Genomic DNA, 26,204 nt, shown 5'->3' on the forward strand with positions numbered 1-26,204 from the left:
ATTCTTATAGGGTTTCCTGGAAAAATCTCCTAATGAACTACTTCAAAAGCTCTGAAATAAACCATTGGGAATTTTCTTATGTGAACTGTAGACTTCTTTGAAAGATCTGCTAGAGTATCTACTGGAAAAATTGATGGAGAAATCCTTGGAGCAAATTTTGGAAGTATCTGGAAAAAAAATTCCAGAGTAATTCCTCTGGAAATAACTGGAGGCAGTTGCGTTGGATTTCCTGAAGCAACTTGCTGGTGAGTAATGAAAGAAAATTTCTTCGAAGAAATAATTCGCCTACAAGCCCTGATAATGGATGAAGAGAACTGTTTGCGAGAAAATGTAACGATGTGCAATTACCGTGTACGCACCAAACTTTGCGCAGTTAAGAAATTATCATCGTATTTTTGCTTCAAATAAGGCTAAAATATGTATCTTTTTATTCAAACTTCTGCCAACGATAGGCTTTTAACCCTTCAGTAGAACGCGTGATTTAAAAAAAATAAAAATGATTCACAAAAAAATAAAAAAATGCAAAAGGTGATGCAATACCTTGTGCCTAACATTGCGCACAAAATCTGAATTGTTCCTAACTTTGCGCATGATGTGCCTAACTTTGCGCATGCCTTAAATTGCTCGTTTACTCTAAATAATTTTACTTTTTTACTGGTTTCGTATTAAATAAAAAGGTTACAACTAATATGAGTTTCATCAAGAGTTTTTTCCGTGAATTTCAATTTAATTTATTCAATCACCTCAAACATAGAGTGCCCACGAATAGAGATTTACTCTGTTCTTATTTTTTTTATAATACATATATTCACAAGATTACAATCTGAGCTATATAGTTTATAGACGCAGCTTATGCCTATTTGTTATCGTACGTTGCTTCATATAACTTATTCTCTTGTTTTTTTTTTTTAATTCTTAAACTGAGAGATGTATCGTTGATCTTTCGCGATTAATTTTTTTTTATCTATTTGCCGCCAGTATGGATATTCCATAATTGAACGCTTTTTTCAGACAACTGGAGCTTGAATCATTGTCCTTCAATTGGGAAGCCAACCTTTGCGCTATCAATTATCCAAGTTTACAGTAATAGTCTCCTGTGTTAATACAGTGGATTTTCCGAGATTTTTCTATGCACACCTTGCCTTCAGCTTCATACAAAAGGTACTTTCAAGAATATTACATGTAGCCGCTGCCTTATGGATTGAGTGACCATTCCTGGTAAGATCGCCAGATTTTGTCATATGCAAGGACGTACATGTATTTACGTGCCATTCCGAATTGCTAGAAGTGCGCAAAAATTAAGACCCTCGTGTAAAAAATGGGTCCTAACATTGCGCATCGCTATTTTCAAATAAAAATTGAACATATTATATGGAAAACAAATGGAATTACTAGAATATTACCTTTCTTGCAAACACACCGCAAATATACTTTTCACAACACAGTTTTGTTCATAAAAATGTTGATTTTTTGCAGTGCCACTCCTTAGCGCTTGTTCTAAGAAGGTGTAAAAGTTGACGTTTATGCGTATGACGATAAGGTTTTTTGTTTATTTACTAACATTAACGAGGGTTTCTTAGTAAACAAATGTATGTCAAATACTTATTTCACATAAACGAACATGTTGCTGAAACTGAATTGTTAAAAAAATCAATGATTAATTATCATTTTTTCGTGCTTCTTAAAAATGCGCAAAGTTTGGAGCTGCGCAAAGTTAGGTGCGTACACGGTACTGAGGATAAATTATGTTATTGAGATGCCGTCATTGATCTTCATTAGAACATTTATGTATCGGCGCACCGCATGATTGCAAGAAGGCATAGGTACACTGAGAAAAATCTACACGTCAAGTTCGTGTGTTTTACTTATAGATTTGCGCAATGAGGAAAACCACATGATTTGAGTGTGGTAGCCATATGGATTTCGTCATTGACTTAACGGTATAATAACATGTGTATCAACATCAGGTTGTCATGTGAAACAAACATGAATTTCCAAATATTAAATCATGCAAACCAACTGATTTGCTTATTAAATTCGAAATGTAGTAGCTTTAGATAGTCATGTGTGATAAAACATGAATATCATGAGACTGAAAGAAGAAATTTGATAGAGAACTCTTGCTCCCCAAAATATAGATTCAAGGCTCCTCTGCTCGTCGCAAGCTCACTTGAGTGTTCTTTTTTCCGAACAAGTGAGTCAGCAACCAGCGGGGCGCCGCAAATCCATAATTTGGGAAGCCCGGGATTAGCATATTTCATTTTATTCGAAGCTGAAAGCTAGAAAAATCTGTTAGAGGAATCCGATATTTTTTTAACACCATACGTTATATCCAATGCTGGAAGTAATGCATGTTATTTATAGAAAATTAGAATGAACTCCTCATCTTCACTCGGACATCTTCAATGATAGAGAGAAAAACGAATCTGCAAATTTTCCTCTAACACTTTCAGCTTCCGAATTTGTTTATTTTCTTTCGAACATGATGATGACTGTCGTTCGGCACGAGGTTCGACCGCAATTTGGTTCGCTATGGTTTGATCACAGACAATTTAGAAATTTTGAACACGGAAATCGACAGCAAGCTAATCGAGTTCAAATCGACCAACTTGAACATGATGATCATGACACAAGATAATCATAAGTTAAACCACTGAATCCGTGTTGGGTGATGATCTATGCACCCATAGGTTAACGCATATGAATTTGAAATGGAAAGCTTCAGGAACTGATGTGGAAAACTATGGAATTCATGTTGTCGGTAGATGAATCAGTCCATGCAGCAAAACTAAAGAATTGAATGTGTAACGCACACGAAGTTTGTAAGAAAATCACAACAAATCTATATAGAAGTTCATGAATCGATCCATAATTTTGAACTCACGGATCAAACGTGTGGATTTTTTTCAGTGTAGGAGCTTTTTCTGTGTACACTGAACCAAGGAATCATGTCATATTTATCTGAAAACACATATAGTTTTTTTCCATGTAGCTTTTCACATAACGCTCATCAATTTGTCACATAAACTTGTTCGATTTCTTTTGAATTAAATTCATCTGATAGAACACATACATTCAATGCAAATTTATCATACGAACCATTGGATTTTGCCAATGAGTTTTATGTGAAATTCAGATGACAGTTATTGATATTGTTAGTGATTTTTATAAGAAATTATAATGAATTTGAAATGATGCTTTGTCAGTTTTTTTTCCAGTAGAATTGATGAACAATATAATCATAATTTAGAAAAATACTTTATTGATACATTATCGGCATTTGTGTGAATAAACGATGCATTAATTACATTGGATAACCGATTAATTTAGATATGAAAAATTAATTCTTCTGGGTGTCTTCTGGATGGTCCTTCCGATCTTGTTCCATTGACTTCAGCTTGCAATGAAGTTTATGTATTCTGTAAATTCAAGTCCAAAAGGATTAACTTAAATTCAGCTTTTTTGTTTATGTATAATCAACTTACCTTTTACTATCCTATACAAAGTTTTATGATTCACGTCTTCAAACTATAATTTATTTTCAAATACACCGACGATTTAAGAGTCAAACTAGCCATCACGAGGATTCCGCTATGGAACAGTGGCTAAATTTTCACATCTGCAAATCCCATAACATTCATCGGATTAAATACATAACTTTTGTTCATATATGTTTCACAGGGTTGATAATTGAATATTATGAGGTATCATAATGAGATTTATGTGTTTTTTACATGACTATCAATGGACACACATGATGTGAATCGGATTTCATTTATCGGGAGATTATGTGACGTTTTTAATATTTTTTATGATATTTGTTGGTTCAGTGTAGAGTGTTTGCGCGCCTAGGTTGAAAGCTAACCAGAAGATGTGTAGAAGAGTGAAAGTACAGTCCATTCAAGAAAAAGGGAAGTGAAGAGCAAGCATGAATGAACAGGCATCAGTCCATTGATAGAATTTGCAGAGTAATGTTCTCGCGGAAATTACAGTGAAATAAAGTTAAAGTTATTCGGAAAATTAATCCCATGCGTTGTCAGTGAAATTTAGACCAATCCGGAGAAAACCCCAATCCCCTGAGCTGTCGTCGGAACAAGAACTGAAGAAAATCGATTTTACTTACGTGACGTGACTTGGTTGGTGAGATTTTCTGCTGCCAACACGACAAAGCTGTCGAAAAACTGCTTGTGGCCGGCGTCATGGTCGAGAATTTCATTTTCACTAAAACAAGAAAAGGAAAAAAAAAATGCATTGAAAACACACTGCATGACACATCCGGATGATTACATTGCACAAATAGTGCTCCGCAAGCGCTACGCAATGGGGATCCACTGGCAGCCATTGTTGCGAAATTCGGCACCCGATTTTCAATCGAGTATATCTCCTAGGAAAACACCCGCGGTCAAAAACTAACTAGCCACCTACCTTTGGATGATGGTTTTCACTAAACTGAGCACATCGTTTTTGCTAACATTTTCACTTGAACTGCCTAAAAACGGCTTTAAAACGGCAGCCCAATCTACTCCTCCTGAATGTGCAGCCATCTTGGTTTTCTTTTGTGAAAAAACTACACTGCCCTGAAACGACTCGAGTTTCGAGATGATCCGTCATCGGAAAAGTGGAAATGGATCAATCAAAAACGGCGTAAACCGGGTAAAAATGCCGGTACACTGTGAATTCACACTAGAGCTGGAAAACTTTTTTAAATTGACTTATTTTTCAAGAGTAGACTAACAAAGATTATCAATGATACGTATTTAGCTGACATAATTATACACATACCATTTAATTTTGATTTTTCAATACAATTTTTATTCATAAATCTTGAAATTCAGCGGTTTTTGATCGAGGAACATACAAAAGAATACAGTCAATTTCCATTATATGGGCTAGATCTGTGTTCCACTCTGCGCTAGTACTTAGTGAAAGAGATTCACTAATCCGATTATGATATTGTTGACAAATTATCTCTAATTGATCAATAATTAATAATTGTATTCGTCATCAAACGTCAACATCCCACCGCAAAATCGCTAGTGTTTGGAGGGGATTTTAACCTCCAAATTTCCAAATAACCTCCAAATCATCACCTCCAAGTTAGTTCTAATATCCTCCGTTATATGAAATATGGTGGCGCGTCGATCGTCGCAAGTTTATCGTTAAACAGTCAATAATAGTAACATTGATTATCCGCGCTACTTCGCATAAAGCGACATTTGCCTTTGTTTTGCGTGTGCATTGAATACACAGCTGTACGATTCAATACACGAATTACCAATAAAAACCTTTATTGAAAGTGCAATTTAATTCAATATAGTTTTTCATCTGTGCATTCATCCTTCAAAATTAGGAGTTCCTGAAGGTCATCGGTCCATCGTTTATGTTTGCACCCCGCGGAAAATTTGTTTCAGTGTGGTACCGTTTCCGAAGGGTTTGTTTTCCGAACCGGCATCGATTTTTCGCTGTCGTTCATCGACAGAATCAGCTGGTTTTGTCTGTTTCGTCGACAAATCGGAAGGACGCCGTTCGTTTTGCATTGGGCTGGTTACATTCTCCGCGACGCGACGCCGGTTTGTTGATGTTTTTTTTATGAATGGGTTTCGTAGTAGTTTCTTTGATGCCGGCTTGAAACAGCTGATCAGCTGTTTGTAAACGCTCGCTAGTAACGGTACAGAGCGTGATTGGTAGTAATGTTTTTCTTCTTTGTTGTTGTTATACGACTGGTTAAGGCCAGGGGCAAGGTATTTATAGAAAGGTACATTGATCTAAGCAGTCAGTGGATGCGGGGAATGATACACTGAACGGAATCTCCCGCCATAGATTGAATGATTTTTGCCTCATCCGAGCCCCAAACCTATTTTCAGACACATTTAAGATGATTTTCATCTTCGTTGAAATCATCTGTTTACAAATCCCACCAAATGAAAATCCTCCAACTTTGAAACGATTTGTATTCATCAAAAAGATGGAGAAAATTGAATGATTTTCATACGTACATGTAAACAACCCCTGCTATGTTAGTTCATATTGTAAAATGATTCATATTAAAAATACATTACGAAGTTGATGATTCTATAACAAATAATTTCGTTTATTACATCGATATTGCATCAAGAACATTCTACAAAATCGGCTGCAGGAACAGGGGTCACTCTGAAGAAAACATGTTGTAGCTCTTAACTTAACTCCATGATCCAACCCGAAATCTGAGCATCAGCGATACACTTGTTCTATAAAACCATAAGCACATACTAAGAGAAGATGTTTTTGGATAATTACAATATAAATAATGTTCAATTACCTATTTTATTTACGGAGAAAATTGAACCACACCACGTTGCCTCCACCATATTTGTTTACGATTCACAAGGATGATTTGACAACTGGGATCATCAGCAATCCATATGTTGTTTCAGCCGATAATTGAATGATTTTCGATTTGGGACATAGAAGAAATAATAATCCGTCATAAAATGCATGTTATTCATTTATGTTATCGTAACTCAATTATCTACTTATTTTCAGACGGATGTGAATCAAAAATCATCCAAGAATTGGATGATTTTTGTTCAATAGTCTGTAGATGCATCTTACACCATAAATTTCATTCAATTCGTGGAATATGAGGATTTATAGCCAAGTGAATTAGGAATCATTCATTTTGAGGCGGGAAGTTTCGTTCAGTGTAAGCAGCGAGGGGGTAGAAAATAACAGCTGGCGAGTTGGCTGGCTGGCGAGTTGGCTGGCTGGCTACTTCCTTTCCCCTCCGCTGATTGATCTCGTTTCCATGGCACAATGATTATTTTATTATGTTTTCAAAAACAAATTGAAAATGTGTGCTCTACCAAAGACAGATTCCGAGTAATAATGAGTTCTCTAAAGTTCCTATTTTTAACACGCTCAGTCGCTACCAACCCTGGACCATCCAATTTTTCTACAGGATGAACGGGACAAGCTGGCTGACTTCGATTCGGAATCGTCAACGGCGCTGGATCCGGAAATGGCAAGCGAGATAAGTTCAAAATCATCATGAAATCCAGCACAAAATGCTACACTTGGGAACGAATGATAATTTCCGATGAACACAAGTGAAAAACCCAACAGTGACCCAACTACAGGAACCACGGAAGCTGCCTCCGTTCGCTCGCATTGTATCCGCGGCCATATGGGTCATATGATCGTGGGTATCAACACGGTGCAGGCACCGAGATGCAGGACTTCCGGCCAGCAGGAAAACAACTAATTGTGCTCAGTCTACATCAACATCTGGTCAAGCAAATGGGAGTGGTGTGCACGCCAAATTCCTACTGGGTTGCATTCCGGGAATTCCAGCGTTGTGAGAAAAGAATAACATCAACCCTATTGGCACGGTACGTGGTGACCAGCGCAGGAGGACCTTTATGCGGAGAACATTTTTTTAACGGTTTACCCGGAAGTCGTGCGACCTTGTGAATGCTGGGTAAGATCGGCATCAGCAATATTCACCAGAGGATCACTGTCTACTGGTGCAGGCCATCGGATGTAGGACGTGGAAGATTTCCCGGATTCAACGAAGTTTCTGCAAATTTAGAGTTGTAACAATGGATTCAGTAGCAGTTAAGTTATCATGATTGATGTTTTACCTAGTGTTACAAGAATTAAAGCGAAATTATTAATAAATAAAGTAGTTTTTGTATGAATTCAGAATCGTTTAAGTTGTTTTAAAACGAAATGAAAATGAAACACCATTTTAGAGCACGGGCTAACTTAATCTAGACAGTGATGAAAGCAACCTAATCTTCAGGCCGATTTCATCGAAGTTATACTAAGCCCGTTTTGTTGGCGCTAAATCCAGGTCTGGGGTCAACCAGGAGAGTAGTGATTTAGTATGACTTCTAAACTATTTAGTTTAGATTTTTTTCAGAGTGTAATGTGCAAAAATGTATCATGAGGTTTAAATATTTTTATAGTATGTAACCGTACATACACTGCCCATACTCGCACAACAGTTCCATTGATATAGGAAATCTCATAGAATATGGGACTGTTTTTAGAGTATGGGCAGTACAACCGGCGATTATAGTTACTGCAATGGACATAGGTGTACTATTGTACCACAACTGTTTTCACATCATGTTACTGAGAGAAATAATTACATTACATATTAAGGTCTTTAATTGCATCACCATCGAGTCAGCTTCTTGTAATGAAAATGTATGATCAGCACTGAATAATTCAAAAACAGAATTCTCAAACTGCGGTTGAATGACAGGAAACAAAGCGAAGTGGTTTAAGGGGAAACATGTTGCTAGGATCTCAAGGCTTGCTGGCCTGGTGAAGCATAACAAACCAGCCAGCTGTCTGATTGTTTTCCAATATGGCGGAATGCCCTATTTGACACATTGATCTACCTCCCTTTTAAATACCTTGGCCAGGGGTTGATCCATCTCGTCTTAATAATAGTTTTCTCTTATTTTCACTAAAAGTATACAATGACACAAAACAAAAATGCGATAGGTTGGCTTTGAAGTAGTTTTTGAATTATTTCACAGGGATTCTTCGATATTATAATCTATAGATTATCTCACTTTATAACATTTTTTACTTATAATCCTTGATTTAAGATAACGTAGATTGAAAAACGACCAATGTAGGATAAAAAATTTATTTTGGAAAAATAGTTTCGCATTCGTATCTTGGACACACTATGAAGAACATATCCGCTCTGCTCTTTCTGGTAACAAAAATAGGAACTCTAGAGATCCAATGCCTGAAAAAAGAAACCAGACAGATACCCAAAAAGAGACCAACGAATACTAAAAGGAGGCCAAACAGGAACTAAGAAAACTTCTTTTTGTTTCAAACAAGAAATAGAAGATGCAAGTTTGTAGGAGATATTTCAAAAATTAAACCAGACATTTTTCTATTGATATTTTTAACAGTTTTGAGGAATCCGTCGTGACATTACAAAAAGATTTATCGCTTATTTTATTGTATGCATTTTTTTTATGATTTTCTTCAAAAACCTCTTCAGATACCTCTCTACTCTGGTCATAGTTTCAAAACCTAGTTATCAATCATAATGCAGGAAGCGCACAAATTTATTCGAATGGAATGAGTAAAAATTATAACAAAGTTTCAGAGAGAATACATCAAGATCCAAGGAATCAGTACAAATATAACAAATCAGATCACCCATCGCGATTTATAAAAATCGCTGTCTCTTGATCCGTTGATAGTCACCAATGGTAGAAGAAGAGCCAAGGGGTCGTCCATCGCTACTACCCGCTCTACCGACAGTATTAGTTGCTGGTGGACGATAGGGTACGTGCAGACCTACGCGATGCTCTACCGTACCATTTTGGACAATCTTGGCGCCAGGTCGCTTCCAGTTCAGCTGTTGAACCACGCCTTTACATCCGTCGATGTGGTCGCCAAACAGCTTTCTCTTGATTTTTTCCTGGCAGATCGGGCACTGCATATCGTAGGTGTCTCGAGTCAACGCCACTGAACAGTTGAAGTTTTGGATGAACTTGTCTGCAGCTGCGGTGGCTTCTGTACTGGATCCTTCATCATCAATCGAAATTGTTTCCGTCAGTGTGGGAATTACTCTCGGTTGTTCACTGGTCAAGTCAATGGATTCCTTTGGCGGTAGACGTGTCTTCAATCGCCCACGAATGTTCTCCCGCTTCGGTTTCATGTACTTCACGTTGACCGCGAAGCGAGTTGATACCTCACCGTCAACGATTCGGCTCATCTCGTACAGTTTGTAGAACGTTCCACCACAGTTCTCGGCATGGGCTTTCCACCATTCGTTTTGCAGACCAGGGTCTCCCTCGACGGAACGAACCAACCCGTTGAATGGTTTGTAATTGTGGCAGATTCCGGTACAACGGTACCATTGCGTTCGACAGAGGGTGCTCGTGTTCGTCAATCGATGGCTGAACGAAATGGTTGTCTGCAGCATTCGATTCAAGAAAACCATTATTTTACGGAAGTTTGCTCCATGTCCATTGTTGGTTTCCTTGACACCTTCCAATTTCAGATAAGCGTGAATCATCTCATGCTAAAAATAAATTGGTTTTTGTTAAAAGTCAGTTCACGAGATCCGCAACCTCCTTTTCAAGGGACGTTGCATCGATGTTCTCCGGGCTGAAATGTTCAGGATTTGTTCTTCTATATCAGTACTCCCCAGCCTTACTGATTACGCGGGCAACCTTAACCCTGTCTTTTCTACGATTTTGATCGACTATTTTTTCATGAAAACAGCGAGAGAGAGAGAGAGAGAGAGAGAGAGAGAGAGAGAGAGAGAGAGAGAGAGAGAGAGAATTAAGGGTCCTCAAAATTTGTAACAAATAACTTTAATAGCTGCGAAAGTTCTTATTTTTTGCAAACACAAAGTCTTTAAGCAGAGCAGAGCTCTCTTTATCATAATAAAAAACAAATAGAGAGCAGTAAAGAATGGATAATTTTATATAAATTTACACAAATTTTCAAGGTTTCCCGAACTATAATTATAGTTAGTTAAATTAAAATAAAGCCGTAACTAAAAAACTTACTAATAGAATGCCATGGGAAATTATGAAATCTCCAAACGCACCAACAAGATGTCTTTAAGTTGTAAAACCTATAAACTTACAAAGATAAACTAAACTTAGAAAAATCTTTGAAAATAAATAAATTCCACATGTCCTGTCAGAAATATTTGTACAATATTCGCCAGATTCTCCTCGAAAGTTAGCGAAGAATCCTTTCCTCTCTAGACGCTTTGAAATGCTGAATAATTGAAAACCAGTAAAACATTACTGTCCTGATATTTATCTTCGAGAAGCTGATCCAAACTGTCGTTGATTAATCATCAGATTACAAAAAAAATAGTGACTTTAGTGACCATTTTTTCTAAAAGAGTGATTTTAATGAATTTTCGTTGTAAATAGTGACTTTTTAGTGATCATATCGGAACATGTGACAAAGTCACTAAAAAGTGTTTCGCCATTAGGCCTGGTCTTCTTATCTGTATTCGGAAGCTTCTCAGCTTAGTGTTTTTATGAGCACTTCCACAGTTATTAACAAAGAGCTTACTGTGCCAATGACCATTTTTGCATGTGCATATCGTGTGGCAGGTACGAAGATACTCTATGCCCTGGGAAGTCGAGAAAATTTCCAACCCGAAAAGATCCTCGACCGGTGGGATTCGAACCCACGACCCTCAGCTTGGTCTTGCTGGATAGCTGCGCGTTTACCGCTACGGCTATCTGGGCCCCAAGACCTTCGCGACCTTCTAAGAGGTTTTTCTCCCAAGACGGTATCGAAGAAGAATTACCACCGCTAGCTTTCGCTAACGGGTCCAACAAAAATCGAAGGCATGGATCCAAACAAGGATCGAAAACGGATCAATAGTAGAAAAAATAGTACTGATTTGTAGCACGCAAAAGTACTTTTCTTTTAGCACTGAGAAGTACCTACTGCATTCCTTGTTGAGTGCTCGCCCGAGTCAGTCGACTATCGCGCTTTGTGACATACCGAAACCGAAGTTCACCAGTGTTTTTTCCAAGTATATGGGTTTTTTCCTGGCTACGATTGGAAAGCATATTGCCGATAGTGCACCCGCACAAGGAGCAGCTACCATTGGCCGAGCCCAGTTTGGTAGACTGAACATCTTTAACCACATCACCACCAGCATTAATCGGTGGCAATAATACCACAAGAGGCCCCATCTAATTCGCACCACGTGGCAGAACAAAGGCGATCGGCGTCATCGTTTCATCGCATCAAAACAAGCTGCAGAAATAGACGATCGCACCACGCCGGTACATCTGTCCTCGCAGCTAAAGCAGCAGAAAGGAGATTGTAGGTATTGTTCCTCTCCAGTTCCATACCATCCGCATTACTTGGTTGCTGTTAGTCCCCGTTGTTAGAGTGATATTCTCACAGTGGTCTCGAAGTGCTCTTTCGCTCAATTAATTGGCATATTTTTTGATATTTTTTTCAAAACATTTTGTTGAAGTAATATTCACACACCGTGTGACACAGTGGTCTCGGAGTGTTTTATTGCTCAATTAATTAGTTTTTTTCCGCGTTATTTTTTTTTTTTTTTGTAAATAAATATATATATATATTTTTTTTCTCTTTTTTTATTATTACATTTTTTTGTAAATACTTTTTTCGTTATTTTTTTTTCTCTTCGTTAATTTTTTTTCTTGTTAATTTTTTTTTCTTTATATATTTTTTTTTTCGTCAATATTTTTTTTTTGTTTATTTTATTTTTTTTTATTTTACACTATTAGGAATTTCTCGCCATACTAGTTATAGCACGTAAGTTGGTTTTTATTTAATTCCTTTGAAAACAGTGTGATTAAATTAAGTGAAGTTAGAGTTAGAGTTGCTCATTAGAGTGTTGACCTTCCTTTGCGGTAGAGCAAAAATTGCTCCGCAATGGAACCAAATGATACTGGCGGGGGCTCGCCGGAATATTTAGTCTCTTCTGACGATGAGTTAGTTTTGGGTCAGATAGCTCAAATTCTAAAAACCCAACATAGTGAGGCTATGGAGACCATCGATGATGATACTCCTTCTCCTCCTTTATCTCCCTCATCTGTGCCTGGTACTGCATTGTCAGGAGATGTTACGGTTAATCCCTCTCTTCATGATTTACCGCATTCGTCTCAAAAGCAAATGGTTACTAATTCTGGTCTGCCCGGCAGTTTAAGCCAATCCCATGCGTTTCCCCCCTCTGGTTCCTCCTCAAACCCGGCGCCCCCCCGCCATAAAGCTTACCCACCCGGATCTAAGGGTCCCTTTCTGGTTTTCTTTCGGCCCAAAGCGAATGGTAAACCATTGAACAAACTTCAAATTGAAAGGGATCTGGCAAAATCGTTTCGAGGTATCCTCGAGATAGATTCACCCAGCCGTGATAAGTTGCGTGTCACAGTCGGTGACCGCGACCAGGCGAATAAAATTGCTGCCTTTGAGCTCTTTTTGATGGAGTACAGAGTCTACATTCCCAGTCGAGAGGTCGAATGTTATGGAGTGGTCACGGAGCATAACTTGACTCGCGCAGACATCATGTCAGGAGCTGGTGGGTTTAAAAATCGTGCCGTTCCGCTAGCCCCTGTTCTTGATGCAAACCAAATGAACAAAGTGTTCCCCGATGGCTCAAAACAGCCGTCAAATTCGTTTCGTGTGACCTTCTCCGGATCAGCCTTACCAAGCGTCCTTGTGATTGGGCGTCTTCGATTACCCGTCCGTCTCTACGTACCGACGGTTATGCACTGTGAAAAGTGCCGGCAGTTGGGCCACACTGCACCTTACTGCAGCAACAAACCACGCTGCGGTAAGTGTGGCGAACAACATGCCGATGGTTCCTGCAATATGGAGCCAAGATGTACCTCTTGTGGCCAAGCTCCTCACGAGCTCAGTGCATGCCCGAAGTACCTAGAGCGGGAGAAACATACCATAAACTCCCTGAAACAACGGTCTAGGCGATCTTATGCAGATATGCTGAAAAAGATCGCTCCGACTGTTGTCCCATCGGCCCACTCTATAACCAGTAACAATATCTTCGCATTCCTGCCGGATAATGATCAATGCGATGACTCTGAGGATGGGGAAGAGTATACCATAATTGAAACAGGAACGAAAAGGAAGCGTGCGGTTACAAAACGGCACTTGAAGCAACAGGCTTCTCAGAACGTTCCTGTTGTTCAAAACTCTCCTCAAAACCCTTTGGCAAAATCAAGAAATGGCGGAAATACCAAAAAATCCTCACCTCCAGGTTTCAAATTTTCAGCTGGAGAATTTCCGTCACTTCCGGGAACATCTAAAACCCCAGTTGCCCCAGTTTTTCGCCCAGAAACTCAACCAATTCGTCAGCAGGAGCCAAACAGTGCTTCCGGTAAACTGACTCTTTCTGGGATAGTGGATTTCATCTTCGAAATGTTTCAGATTTCACCCGAAACGAGAAACCTAATCAACATGGCACTTTCTTTGGGGAAACCTTTTCTAAAGCAAATAGCTTCAAAGTGGCCGATTCTTGACTCGTTCATATCTTTCGATGGCTAACTTATCCAATGAGGTCGGAGATATGATCGACGTGCTACAGTGGAATTGTAGAAGTCTTATAAAAAATATGGAGGCGTTCAAATTTTTAGTACACAGCACTCGCTGTGACATATTTGCTCTTTGTGAAACATGGCTAACTTCTGATTAAAATATCTCTTTCCACGATTTTAATATTATTCGTCTGGATCGAGGGGATGGATATGGAGGGGTGCTCTTGGGGATTAATAAGCTCCACTCCTTTTACAGAATCGACTTCCCCTCGATGACAAGCATTGAAGTAGTTGCATGTCATATCACAGCTCGAGGGAAAAGCCTCAGCATAGCCAGTGTATACATACCGCCAAATGCTAGAGTATCTCGCAGAAACCTTGCGGCAATATGCGAAGCTATGCCTGCGCCATGGTTGATCCTAGGAGATTTTAATTCTCACGGTACAGCCTGGGGGTCACCGAGGGACGACAATCGCGCAACTTTAATATATGATCTTTGCGACTACTTCAATCTGACAATCTTGAACACTGGGGAAGCAACACGAATAAAACCTCCAGATCCCCCAAGTATGTTAGACCTCTCAATCTGTTCGAATTCATTATCATTGGATTGCATGTGGAAAGTAATTCAGGATCCCCATGGTAGTGATCACCTGCCTATCAAAATTTCAGTTACCAATAATTCGTGTCGAACACACCAGATCGACGTAGCGTATGACCTCACGAAGCATATCGACTGGGGAAAATACGCTGAAGCGATCTCCGTAGGTGAGCAATCGGTCGATATACTTCCACCGCTGGAAGAATATCAATTCTTATCCGCGTTGATTATAAACAGTGCTCTTCAAGCTCAGCGTAAACCGGTTCCAGGATCTTCAGTACGACGTCGGTCGCCCACCCCGTGGTGGGATGGCGAATGCACCGGAGTCTATCGCGAAAGATCAGATGCGTTTAAAGAATATCGGAAACGTGGCACGCGCGATAACTACGATCGGTATTGTTCTCTTGACCGCAAGTTCAAGAGCCTCGTGAAAGCGAAGAAACGCGGTTACTGGAGAAACTTCGTCAACGGATTATCACGGGAAACTTCGATGCGAACCTTGTGGACGGTCGGTAGAAGAATGCGGAACGTACAATCGGTAAACGAGGATCGTGAAAGCTCTTCTCGATGGATATTCGACTTCGCCAAGAAAGTTTGCCCGGATTCTGTCCAAGTGCAAACGATCACACGAGATTATCCAGACGAAAGGAATGAAATGGACTCAACTTTTTCGATGGCAGAATTCTCACTGGCTCTCCTTTCATGTAACAATTCTGCCCCAGGTATGGACAGGATTAAGTTCAACTTGCTCAAAAACCTCCCAGACGTCGCAAAGAGACGCTTGTTGAACTTATTCAATGCATTCTTGGAGAGCAACATTGTTCCGGATGATTGGAGACAAGTGAGAGTTATTGCCATCCAAAAACCAGGAAAGCCTGCTTCGGACTACAACTCGTACCGTCCTATTGCGATGTTGTCGTGTCTTCGAAAGTTGTTAGAGAAGATGATTCTCTTTCGGCTGGACAAATGGGTTGAATCGAATGGCCTTCTCTCAGATACTCAATTTGGATTCCGCAGAGGCAAAGGAACGAGCGATTGTCTTGCGTTGCTTTCTACTGAAATTCAACTGGCCTATGCTCAAAAAGAACAAATGGGCTCAGTCTTTTTGGATATTAAGGGGGCTTTTGATGCAGTTTGCGTAGATGTCCTTTCAGACAAACTCCACGAGTGTGGACTTTCCCCGATTTTGAACAACTACTTGTACAATTTGTTGTCTGAGAAGCATATGTTTTTCTCACATGGAAACTCGACAACTTTGCGAATAAGTTACATGGGTCTCCCCCAGGGCTCGTGTTTAAGTCCTCTTATTTACAATTTTTACGTAAGAGATATTGATGATTGTCTCATGAGAAATTGCTCGTTAAGACAGCTTGCGGATGACGCCGTTGTTTCTGTCACAGGACCAGAGGCGGACGATTTGCAAGGACCGTTGCAAGATACTCTGGACAATTTGTCTGCATGGGCTGTGAAGCTGGGTATCGAATTCTCTCCGGAGAAAACTGAGTTAGTTGTCTTTTCTAGGAAGCGTAATCCTGCGGATCTAGAGCTTCAATTCATGGGTAAGGAACTCTCTCAAGGTTTATCACATATGTATTTAGGGGTCTGGTTTGATTCTAAATGCACCTGGGGAAAACAAATTAGATATCTGTATCAGAAGTGCCAACAACGAATCAACTTCATGCGTACACTCACAGGAACATGGTGGGGAGCCCACCCGGATGATCTGATAAAGCTATATCGCACCACGATTCTGTCGGTTCTTGAATACGGTAGTTTTTGCTTCCAATCCGCCGCGAAAACACACATTCTGAAGCTCCAGCGTATTCAGTATCGCTGTCTTCGGATCGCTTTAGGCTGTATGAACTCGACTCATACCATGAGCTTAGAGGTGTTAGCAGGAATACTGCCTTTATCAGATCGGTTCGTGGAATTGTCGTTAAGGTTCCTCATCCGCTGTGAAGTGTTAAACCCGTTGGTAATTGAAAATTTTGAGAAGCTAATCGAACGAAATCCTCAAACAAGATTTATGACATTGTACTACGCGTACATGACTCTGGAGGTTAACCCTTCTTTGAATCTTTCCAATCACGGTTGCTTCCCTGACTTCTCAAGTTCCGCTGTAGTTTTTGATCTGACCATGAAGCAAGATATCCGTGGAATACCAGATCTGCTTCGTTCGGAGCAAATACCAAAAATTTTTGCAAGCAAGTTCGGTCACGTCAGCTGCGATAGAAGGTTTTACACAGACGGGTCAAAAACAAATGATTCCACTGGATTTGGTGTATATAACGAGTTTCATAGCGCCGCATATAAACTTCAGAACCCTTGCTCCGTGTATATCGCAGAATTAACGGCTATACATTACGCATTAGAGCGAATTGCCTCTCTTCCCTCTGATCAATATTTCATTTTTACGGATAGCCTTAGCTCCATAGAGGCTATTCGTTCAATGAGGCCGGTAAAGCACCCTCCGTATTTCCTCGGTGAAATACGATCTACATTGAGTGCTCTATCGAATGAATCATATACTATCACCTTGGCCTGGGTCCCTTCGCATTGCTCGATTCCGGGCAATGAGAAAGCGGACTCGCTTGCCAAGGTGGGCGCTATGGAAGGCGATATTTATGATCGACAAATTGCCTTCAATGAATTTTTTTCAATGGCTCGTCAACATGCATTGGTCAGCTGGCAACAAAAGTGGGATGCCGGAGAATTGGGCAGGTGGTTACATTCCATTCTCCCGCGGGTATCGAAGAAGCCGTGGTTCAAGGGGTTGGACTCAAGCCGAGACTTTATTAAGGTAATGTGTCGTCTTATGTCCAATCACTACTCTCTAGGCTCTCACTTCTATCGAATAGGGCTCACAGATAGCAATCACTGCAGCTGCGGTGCAGGTTACCAAGATATCAACCACGTAGTTTGGGAATGCCCCGAATACGGTTTTGCCAGATCTGATTTTTGTGCATCCCTCAGGGCCCAAGGGAAACCAGAAAAGGAAGACATTAGGGATGTGTTGGGTAAACTTGACTTTGTGTACATGAAGCTTATGTACAATTTTTTGAAACAAGCTAACATTCTTGTTTAACTCCCCTTTCTTGTCGGTCCACTTGTCCACCTTGTGTCCCCTCGAAACCCGTCTTTTTGTATCGTTACAGGTTGTCATTGTCCACTCAACGTTCGACCAGCAGCAAAGCAAACACGTCACACCTTAAAGCTGCTGAATGTCAACGGAACGATCCCATTGTCCTATCCCTTCCTTTAAATTATTGTTACCCCTAACCTCGACCAAACCGCGAGTTTTTCGGTTCCCCAAAACTAACATAGAAAATTAAGAAAACACCATGCATTTGTAAATAAAATCAAAAGAACTCGGCTCCGTAATGCCTAATGGCGCATGAGCCTAATAAATAAATGATCAAGTAAAAAAAAAAAAAAAGTACCTACTGTTTCATTGCTTTAGGCAGTTTTGAATACTTCTGAGACCAGAAAAAAATTGTGTACGCACAGCACGACGGAACGATAACAAAATTTATTGAATTCTGCATTTAGGGCATGAGTGAAAGAACTAAAGCCTGAAAGGACAAATCCTGAAAATTTCAGCTAGTCCTTAAATGTGAACTTTTCAAACATCGGCAAGACTTACCAGCAGAACACTGATGATCTCGATTCTCGGCCTAAGCACGAGCAGTGTCTCATTCAGAGCGATTGTGTATCGTCCGTTGACATCGTTAAAGTTCCGATTCGTACATTCCCGTCCAATGGCTTGACTCCAGATGACATTAAAGTGTTTCGGCTTAAAACGCGATTGGAAAATCAGCTCATCCAACCGCAAAAAGATTGCCTTCAGATCCGGCATGACCTCGACGAACTTCCACTCGAAGTTATTTTCCGGATCAACGTAGGTCTGCAATTCTTCGATGAAGTATTCGGCGGCGTTCAAATCGACTCGCTCTGCTCGAAACAGCTTCATTTCCGGTGCGGCAAGGGCTTCGTAATCCGGTTCTTGCTGCACTACGGAGGAAGACCTACGCTTCGGCGTCCGGGTAGGAACGTTTTCGGATGTGGCCGGTAATTCCACCGATAACAAGACATCGTCGTCCTCGTCCGAAAGTTCGACCGCCTCGTCGTTGTAACGCTGCTGGAGCTCAACGGCTAACTGGTAGTCGTCGGAAATGTTGATCGGTTGCTCTTCTTCTTCGCCGGAGCTGATTTCCACTGCTTCACGATCGAATTGCTCTTGAAGCTGACGAGCCAACAACAAATCGGGGTCCTCCAGGTCAATAGAAGCCATGATCTATCGTCGCTTTACTGTAAATTGCGAAAAACGTTTGGGAAACTGGAAAATCCGGTAAAACACTTTTCGAGTGATAACATGAAAATATCATGCGCAGACAAACAAAACTTCGCGCGTTTTGACAGCAGAAGGTGTGGAATTGGTTACTCTCCAACGCATTGCCGAATCAGTCGCCATACATTTTCCAGTGGGTTGCGATTCATAAAAAAGCGAGCGTCACAATCAGCTGTTGATAACAATCACAACAAAAATACGCACAAATTCAGTTCGCGTTCCGCAGTGTTTATCACCAGAAAAAATCGCGCGTAGTTTGTGTCTGGGCAAAAAATCCGTCGAAATTCAAATCAATGAACGAGGAACGGACGAGTTCGATTCGCATCTGCCAGGATGGGCACGCAAATGCCCTCGCGTTGAACCGGGAAAGCACGCAGATTGCCGTGGCCGGTCGCAGTTTGCTGAAAGTGTTCTCCATCGAAAATGATGGCTTCACGGAGGTTTGCAATATGCGCGGGGGGAAGAATCAAAATCTCAGCTACTCGTCCAACGATGTGGCGTGGAGTTCGCTCGATTCGAACATCTTGGCCACGGCGGCCACCAACGGAGTGGTCTCGGTGTGGGATCTCTCCAAGTTTGGCCGTCAAAAGCAGCTCCTGGTGTACAACGAGCACGAAAGAACGGCCCACTCGGTGGCCTTTCATGGCACGGAATCCAATCTGCTGATATCCGGCTCGCAGGACGGCACCATCAAGTGTTTCGATTTGCGAAGTGACCGGACGGCGATCAATACCTATTTCAGCAACTCGGAGAGTGTCAGAGACGTGAAATTTAGCCCACATGCACCGAATACGTTTGCAGCGGTGTCCGAGAATGGAACAGGTAACTTTTGGTTATCCTTCAGGGATTACACGAAATTGCTCCAGGAACTGCACTTTTTCTTACAAGAGTTGCTTAAAGGATTCCACCGAAAGTTTATCAGCTAGAGATTCATCCTGGAATACCGCCAGCGATTCTTCCTAGAATTCTGTCAGATATTCTTTCATGAAATTTTCCAAATCCTTCAAGTTTTGTTCTTATTTTTTATGGAATTCTTTAGTGATGCCTCCGTAAATTTGGTGATATCTCCGTACACATACTTGTAAGGAAATTTATTCAAAAATATTATCATATTATCTGTACTACCCTATGTAAAAATTAGTTCAAATTCATCGCAATGCATTAGTAATTTTAATGAATTACTACACATCTATCTTCAAAGTACACATGAAAATGTCCTTCAAATATTCTTGCCAATGTTCAATCTAGGATATGGAATTATGGAATGAATTTTCCATAAATTCTTGAAGCAGTTTCTCGATGGATTCCTTTTCGATTTTCTGCTATGAATTTCCCCAATTTTTTTTTTCTGATTTATTATAAGAAGATATTATAGCAAAAATGTTTTAAGGAATGCTAAACGGGCTATTTCTATGGAATCCTATAAGTAGATTCAGAACAATAATTTGATTTTCTGTAATATTTTAAGTATTTATTTTTCAATTAAAATATATGGTCATGTTTGTTATTGAATATAAACGGTTTCATCAGTTACATCTTCGGACATTTTTATAATAAATTTCCTCTACGTCGATGTACGCCGCCGTCGATTCAAAAATCCGCTGATACCATTAAAAATATTTCGGCGCATAGATCTTGATAGTATAAGGTACCGCGGGGCAAGTGGGTAAATGGGGTAAGTGAAAACAATTGATATATTTTACTGAATATGTGAATTAACGTTTTAAACTCATGCGTAAACCTTTGAGGCCATTGAGAACATAACGATAGGTAAGAGATTTCTGAGATTTTTCAGCCTTTTTTGCATAATAGAGCGAAAAATTGTTAACCTGTCAACTGTTACTCCGTAACAAGTTGGCGGCGTACAATCTTATTCTAATATTTTCAGTGGAAAAAAGTTGCGCAAAATAATTTCCTGTGCCACTTCTTAGTTGTCCTCTGTGACAGTTTCAAACTGCAATAAAAAAAGTTTTAGAATTAATTCGACGTAGACCTAAAAATAACTAAATTTAAACACCGTCAATTTTCTTATCAGGTGGGGCAAGTGAAAAGTTTATCATTAGAGATTGAATTTGAGTTTTCTCTTAAAGTAGCCATAAGTAAACATGGTTCGCAATTATCATAGAAAAACATAACGTGCTGATAATTCAAGAAACACTATACTCAAGCGTTAAAAGCTATTAGAAATCATGGAACTTCTCTAAAAGATGTTGCTAAACATTACAATATTAATATGTCTACTTCGGGCAGCCAATTAAAAGGAAGACGTTGACTGAAAAGTTGCAATATTAGAGAACACACGGAAATCTCGTGGAATGTCTATGTAAGCTAGTTCAAAACATAAAAATGGGGTATAGGTCTATCCACATAAAAAAGATTCTAACTACGTTATTGAAGGATTCCGTTTGATTTCTCCCGAAGAGTTATCCGACGTCATATTCGACTTTCTCAAAAACAAATAACGAGCGGTGGAAATTCTATCGAGCAGAAATGCATTTGCTGTCCTATAATGTAAGAACTAACATTGGAAATGTTGCAGTTATAATGTTATCGAATCATTTCAACTAACATAACTGAACAGAAGAAAATTCAAGTAAAAAGAATAACATTTTCTTTGTTTACATGTTACTTATGTTATTGTTCATTGGGAAGCCTTAACAAATGTTAAAGCTAATAGAAATCGTGAATATAACTGTTTGTTTTTGAAATTATTGTTCAAAACGGTAAACTTAAACAAAAGTGGGGCAAGTGAAAAGTAAGGAGACATTTTTCAAAAACTTTGTCTGTATTTTTTTCTTTAATTTTTCATAAAAATCAATTTCAGCATGCTGCTTATATTTGGTGGGATTCAAGCTAAAAAATATACACGACCTCATTTGTTTCAATTTAAAGTCTCTAGAATTTGAAGAATCTCAACTATGCGAATTCCATTACCCACTTGCCCCACGGTACCTTATATCATTTTAACGGCTCATATCTTGTCATAGTCTTTTACGTCTTTTTGTACAGCAAAGTGGCAATGACCACATATTAGCCTATTTTAAAGCGCAAATCGTTGCCATGCAGGTATTCCCCCTTCAAAGCAAAATGTAATGTTTGTACCTATTTATGGGTTATTCCTACTCCTTAGAAGTCCTTTTTAAGACTTTTGTCTTACAGATATCCGTTCAGGAGTTACACTCTTAAAATATTTTTCAATAACTTCATAGAATAATTTATCTTATTTATCACTTTGAAGAAATCGTCGATGAATTTATTCCGGATTTAATCTGATTTTAGATTTTTCTGTGAATTTCTAAAAAAAAATAGACGCTTCGTAAGTCCTCCAGAATACTCTATACCCAGGGAAGTCAAGGAAATTTCAATTACGAAAAGATCCTGGACCGACCGGGAATCGAACCCAGACATCTTCAGCATGGCTTTGCTTTGTAGCCGCGGACTCTAACCACTCGGCTAAGGAAGGCCCTTCAGAATATATACCAAAGATAAAATACTACGGTGCTTAATCCGTTAATTATTAACATAGGCTAGAGATTACTTCAAAACTAATCAAATACATCCTTCATGGATATATTCATGACAACTTCAGTGGTTACTTCGAGAGTTCTTCGAACAAAATCGTCAAAAGTTCTTCCAGAAATTCTCCTAGGGAATGCATACAACAATTACTCATGACACAGTTGCTTCAGGAATTACAGCAGGAATTATTTGCGAAAGTGCTACTGGAATTCTTCCAAGAATTCTAAAAGGGATTCATCCAGGAAATGTTCCTTGAGTATTTTGCAATAGTATTTTCAGCATAGATGTGCATCTTACAGGTTTTAGATAATTGCATCGTGGAAATTTGTGAAAATAAATAATGGAAATGACAAAGTAGTTCTTCACCGGCGATGTTCCGTATATACAGCGAAGGTGCATTTTGAACAGCGAGCTAGCTTGGACTTTGAACAGATCACAGTTTGTCCCGTGTTTAGAACACGAGCAGAGAGTTGAAAAAAGTTGTTGTATCACTTTTCTTTTTGTACTTGTATTTATAGCTTTTATGGAGAATGGTGCATTCTGGGGAATAAAATTCCAGTGAATGTTATAGAATCGGCATTGCTATGTGAAAATATGAACAATAATTTAATTCCCGTTTTCAGTACAACTCTGGGACATTCGCAAGAACGATCGCTGCACATCGCAATTCACAGCCCATAGTGGACCTATCTATACCTGCGACTGGCATCCGCAACAACAGTGGCTGGCCACTGGAAGCAGAGACAAACAGATTAAGGTTTGTCATCATATTTTAATAATTATTCTAAAACATTACTAAAATCATTTTTATGCCAATCTTTCCATAGATTTGGAACACCAATCCGAAAAATTCGTCATTAGAAAATCCAAAGAACGTCTCACTGGAATACAGCATACACACGATTGCCGTGGTGGGCCGTGTTCGCTGGCGGCCGGATAAAATGTACCACATTTCTAGCTGTGCCCTCGTTGTAGACTACAGCATTTACATCTGGGACGTTCGAAGACCATTCATCCCGTATGCCTCATTCAATGAGCATTCTAATGTCACAACCGGAATAGCCTTTAAGGGAAACGATTCGCACATTTTACTATCCACCAGCAAGGATTCTACAATATTCAAGCACGTGTTCAAGGATGCATCACGACCGGCCATCAAAGCCAATCCACAGGGAGCATGTTTCAACTTCAAGGGAGATCTCCTGTATGCATATAAAATCAAGCTAGTTGGGCCGCCAACACCGCCACCGGTCCAGAAAACTAGTCTCCTTGGAAGTAGACAGAAGACACCACCTTCGACAGACCAATTCCATTTGGCCAAATCAAGTCTTTACCATTTCCTAACGAAGGTCCATTCTCCTAGTGCCAAAGACGTCACTAAGACATCGCTATTGAAAGATTTTCACGCTCTCAAAGGTTGTGCTAAAGAGTACATACTCACTGGGGGATCTTTAGCAGAAATCTGCGCACATAACGCATCCATTGCGAAAAAATACGGAAAAACTAATGTCAGCTTCCTGTGGAATTTCATCAGTCAATTGTACGCCTACACTTCAGTAGCAAATCTGAAACTAGAACAACGCAATTCAAACGCAAGTCAAGGTCAATCGAACCGATTGATGGCACAAAATTCAAATCAATCGAGCTCGGGCAGACCTGGTGACGACAAAACGGGAAGTAATCCTAATCTGGGCAGTGCCGGTCCAGTTGCGAATGCCACCGACGACTTTCTAGAGTTCCTCAACCCTAAAAGCGATTTGACTACTTTGCTATCAGGGAAAGGTCAGTTGCTATCAGTCGACATTGAACCCAACTGTTGCGATTTTGTGTTCGGCGAGACGGAACTCACCTTCGACAACGTCAATTGCATCAAAGGCTTCCGAGATGGATTCCTGTATACCGGACCGCACGATCTGATCAAAGACTATACTTTTCCATCATCTAATGTGATGAACGCACATGAGCTGCACCATGCTCGACCCAGAAAAGAGCTTCACGCGGATAGCGCTCAAGAAAGTTCCCCACCGCCAAACATGCCTTCTTTCTTGAAAATATCGGACTGTAACCCAATAAATCCTCCTCTTTGGGAACCGCACCAGGTTCTAGCAGATTGCTTAACGTTACAGACAGAAATTGGAGATGTGCAAACGGCAACGTGCATATTGATTGCCCTAGGAGAACGTCGTCACAGCCTCCAGATCGACGAATCCATACACGAAAACTGGTTGCTGTCCTACGTGGAACTTTTGCATCGCCATCAGCTGTGGAACGAAGCAACGCAGATTATCAACCTGAGCTGGATTCGTACTGTATCGGAAATGAATCAGCAGTCGACCACGATGCACACCAACTGTGGCGACTGTGGACGGCCGTTGCTGAATGCCGTTGGGTGGTACTGTGGCAAGTGTCGATCGGTGCAGAGTTCGAAATGCAGCGTGTGCAATGGAGTTGTCCGTGGATTGTACGCGTGGTGTCAGGGTTGCTCCCACGGAGGTCACTTGCAACATCTGAAGCATTGGTTCTCTAATAATCCCAAGTGCCCGAAATGCGGTCATCTGTGTGAATATGAGTAAGGTAAGTGGAGGAACAATTTTTATTCGGTATACCCATTTTTGTGTAATATTACAATAATTGTATAGTATATTTGCATTGTTGAACAGTGTTTTTCGATGACCATCCTTGAGATATGATAGCTGGGTTACGTGATATCCTGTCAATGAGATTTCATCATCTTCAACGACCTCTGAATTTGCTTCTGTCTTGGGCTTCGTGAGCGTGTGGTTAGTGTTAGCAAGCATTTACCCGCATCGAGTCACGAAAACTTTTCGTCAGGAACGTATTTTTTTTTTTTTTAATTTTTTATTAGTATCATTCCAAACATTACATTCATTTCTTATATCTAAGTGTTCTGTGTTATTAGACAACACTATCATCCTAATTTGGTAAAATAAATTTAAGATTTAATTAACATTTTGTTAACAACATATTACATTTCATTTGCCGTAGCAGTTCAGTTTTTTTTTTACAGGTGAGTTGATTTCACCTGCTTATAAGAGAAAAAAAAACGTTTTTAATATACTTAACCTAACTTAACCTAAACATATAACTCATTAATCGTGGCAATAGAAGATTGTAACGATTTTTGCCTGAAATTATTAATTATTTTATTTGACATTTGTTCCAATGTTTCAACATTGGGTATTCTATGTAACTCATTGGTAGGGTTTCAATGCTAGTAATGGACCCCTTAGTAGCTGAAATTCATTCTAGACGCTTTTCCGCAATGATATCTTAGACGCATATACGTTTTGTGGAGTCTAGCAACAAATTCAATGTCTTTACTTCATAGTACGTCTATGAAACATACAAAATCATTCGATTTTTCCAGCGAAATATGCATTTGAAAAACTGTTGTCCGAATGCCTATTATGGACCATCCTGGGGTCCATAATAGGATTGTTTACAAATTTGACGTTGCGTATTATGGACCCTCCATTTGATTCCCATGTAATCCGGCTCACTGCCGACGAGCCTATTATGGACCCACCTGGAAATGCGTATTATGGACCCTCTTGTGCGGTTTCATTTAAAAAACTGTTCAAATATCTGTATTTATGCGTCTCAAACCAAAAATTTTGCCTGAAACTGCTGACTAACAATGTAATCGAAGTTCCCCCGGTGGATTTTCATAGGAATAAAGTTGCTT

General features: G+C 39.8%; 3 protein-coding genes across 4 annotated transcripts in view; 1 reads left to right on the forward strand and 2 right to left on the reverse strand.

Annotated features, from left to right (window-relative positions):
• LOC5570127 (protein purity of essence) overlaps window positions 1–4,576 on the reverse strand; it is a 43,194-nt gene extending 38,618 nt beyond the window's left edge. Inside the window, exons 1-2 of the mRNA XM_021850639.1 lie at window positions 4,426–4,576; window positions 4,124–4,221 (exon numbers count right to left, since the gene is read on the reverse strand). Of these exons, the coding sequence (XP_021706331.1) occupies window positions 4,124–4,221; window positions 4,426–4,544 (217 nt within the window). The 5' untranslated portion in view covers window positions 4,545–4,576. The remainder of the gene's footprint in view (window positions 1–4,123; window positions 4,222–4,425) is intronic.
• A 1,494-nt stretch (window positions 4,577–6,070) lies between these two features.
• Window positions 6,071–19,050, reverse strand: LOC5568064. The gene is made up of 4 exons (XM_021850647.1): window positions 18,275–19,050; window positions 6,595–10,045; window positions 6,302–6,383; window positions 6,071–6,230 (listed from the first exon to the last, which is right to left on the reverse strand). The coding sequence occupies exons 1-2, from the start codon at window positions 18,920–18,922 to the stop codon at window positions 9,185–9,187; spliced, it is 1,509 nt and encodes a 502-aa protein (XP_021706339.1). The 5' UTR covers window positions 18,923–19,050; the 3' UTR covers window positions 6,071–6,230; window positions 6,302–6,383; window positions 6,595–9,184.
• Window positions 19,051–19,139: 89 nt separating this feature from the next.
• The window catches only part of LOC5568063 (GATOR complex protein WDR24), a 103,529-nt gene continuing 96,464 nt past the window's right edge, over window positions 19,140–26,204 (forward strand). The window contains exons 1-3 of one of the 2 annotated variants that reach the window (XM_021850646.1): window positions 19,140–19,801; window positions 23,122–23,255; window positions 23,326–25,072. In XM_021850646.1, the coding sequence (XP_021706338.1) occupies window positions 19,273–19,801; window positions 23,122–23,255; window positions 23,326–25,071 (2,409 nt within the window). In that variant the 5' untranslated portion in view covers window positions 19,140–19,272 and the 3' untranslated portion in view covers window position 25,072. Of the gene's footprint in view, window positions 19,802–23,121; window positions 23,256–23,325; window positions 25,142–26,204 lie in introns of those variants that run through there. The other variant, XM_001651950.2, reaches the window with a different exon arrangement.

Source organism: Aedes aegypti, chromosome 3, assembly GCF_002204515.2.
Source record: "Aedes aegypti strain LVP_AGWG chromosome 3, AaegL5.0 Primary Assembly, whole genome shotgun sequence".
NCBI classification, from domain to species: domain Eukaryota; kingdom Metazoa; phylum Arthropoda; class Insecta; order Diptera; family Culicidae; genus Aedes; species Aedes aegypti.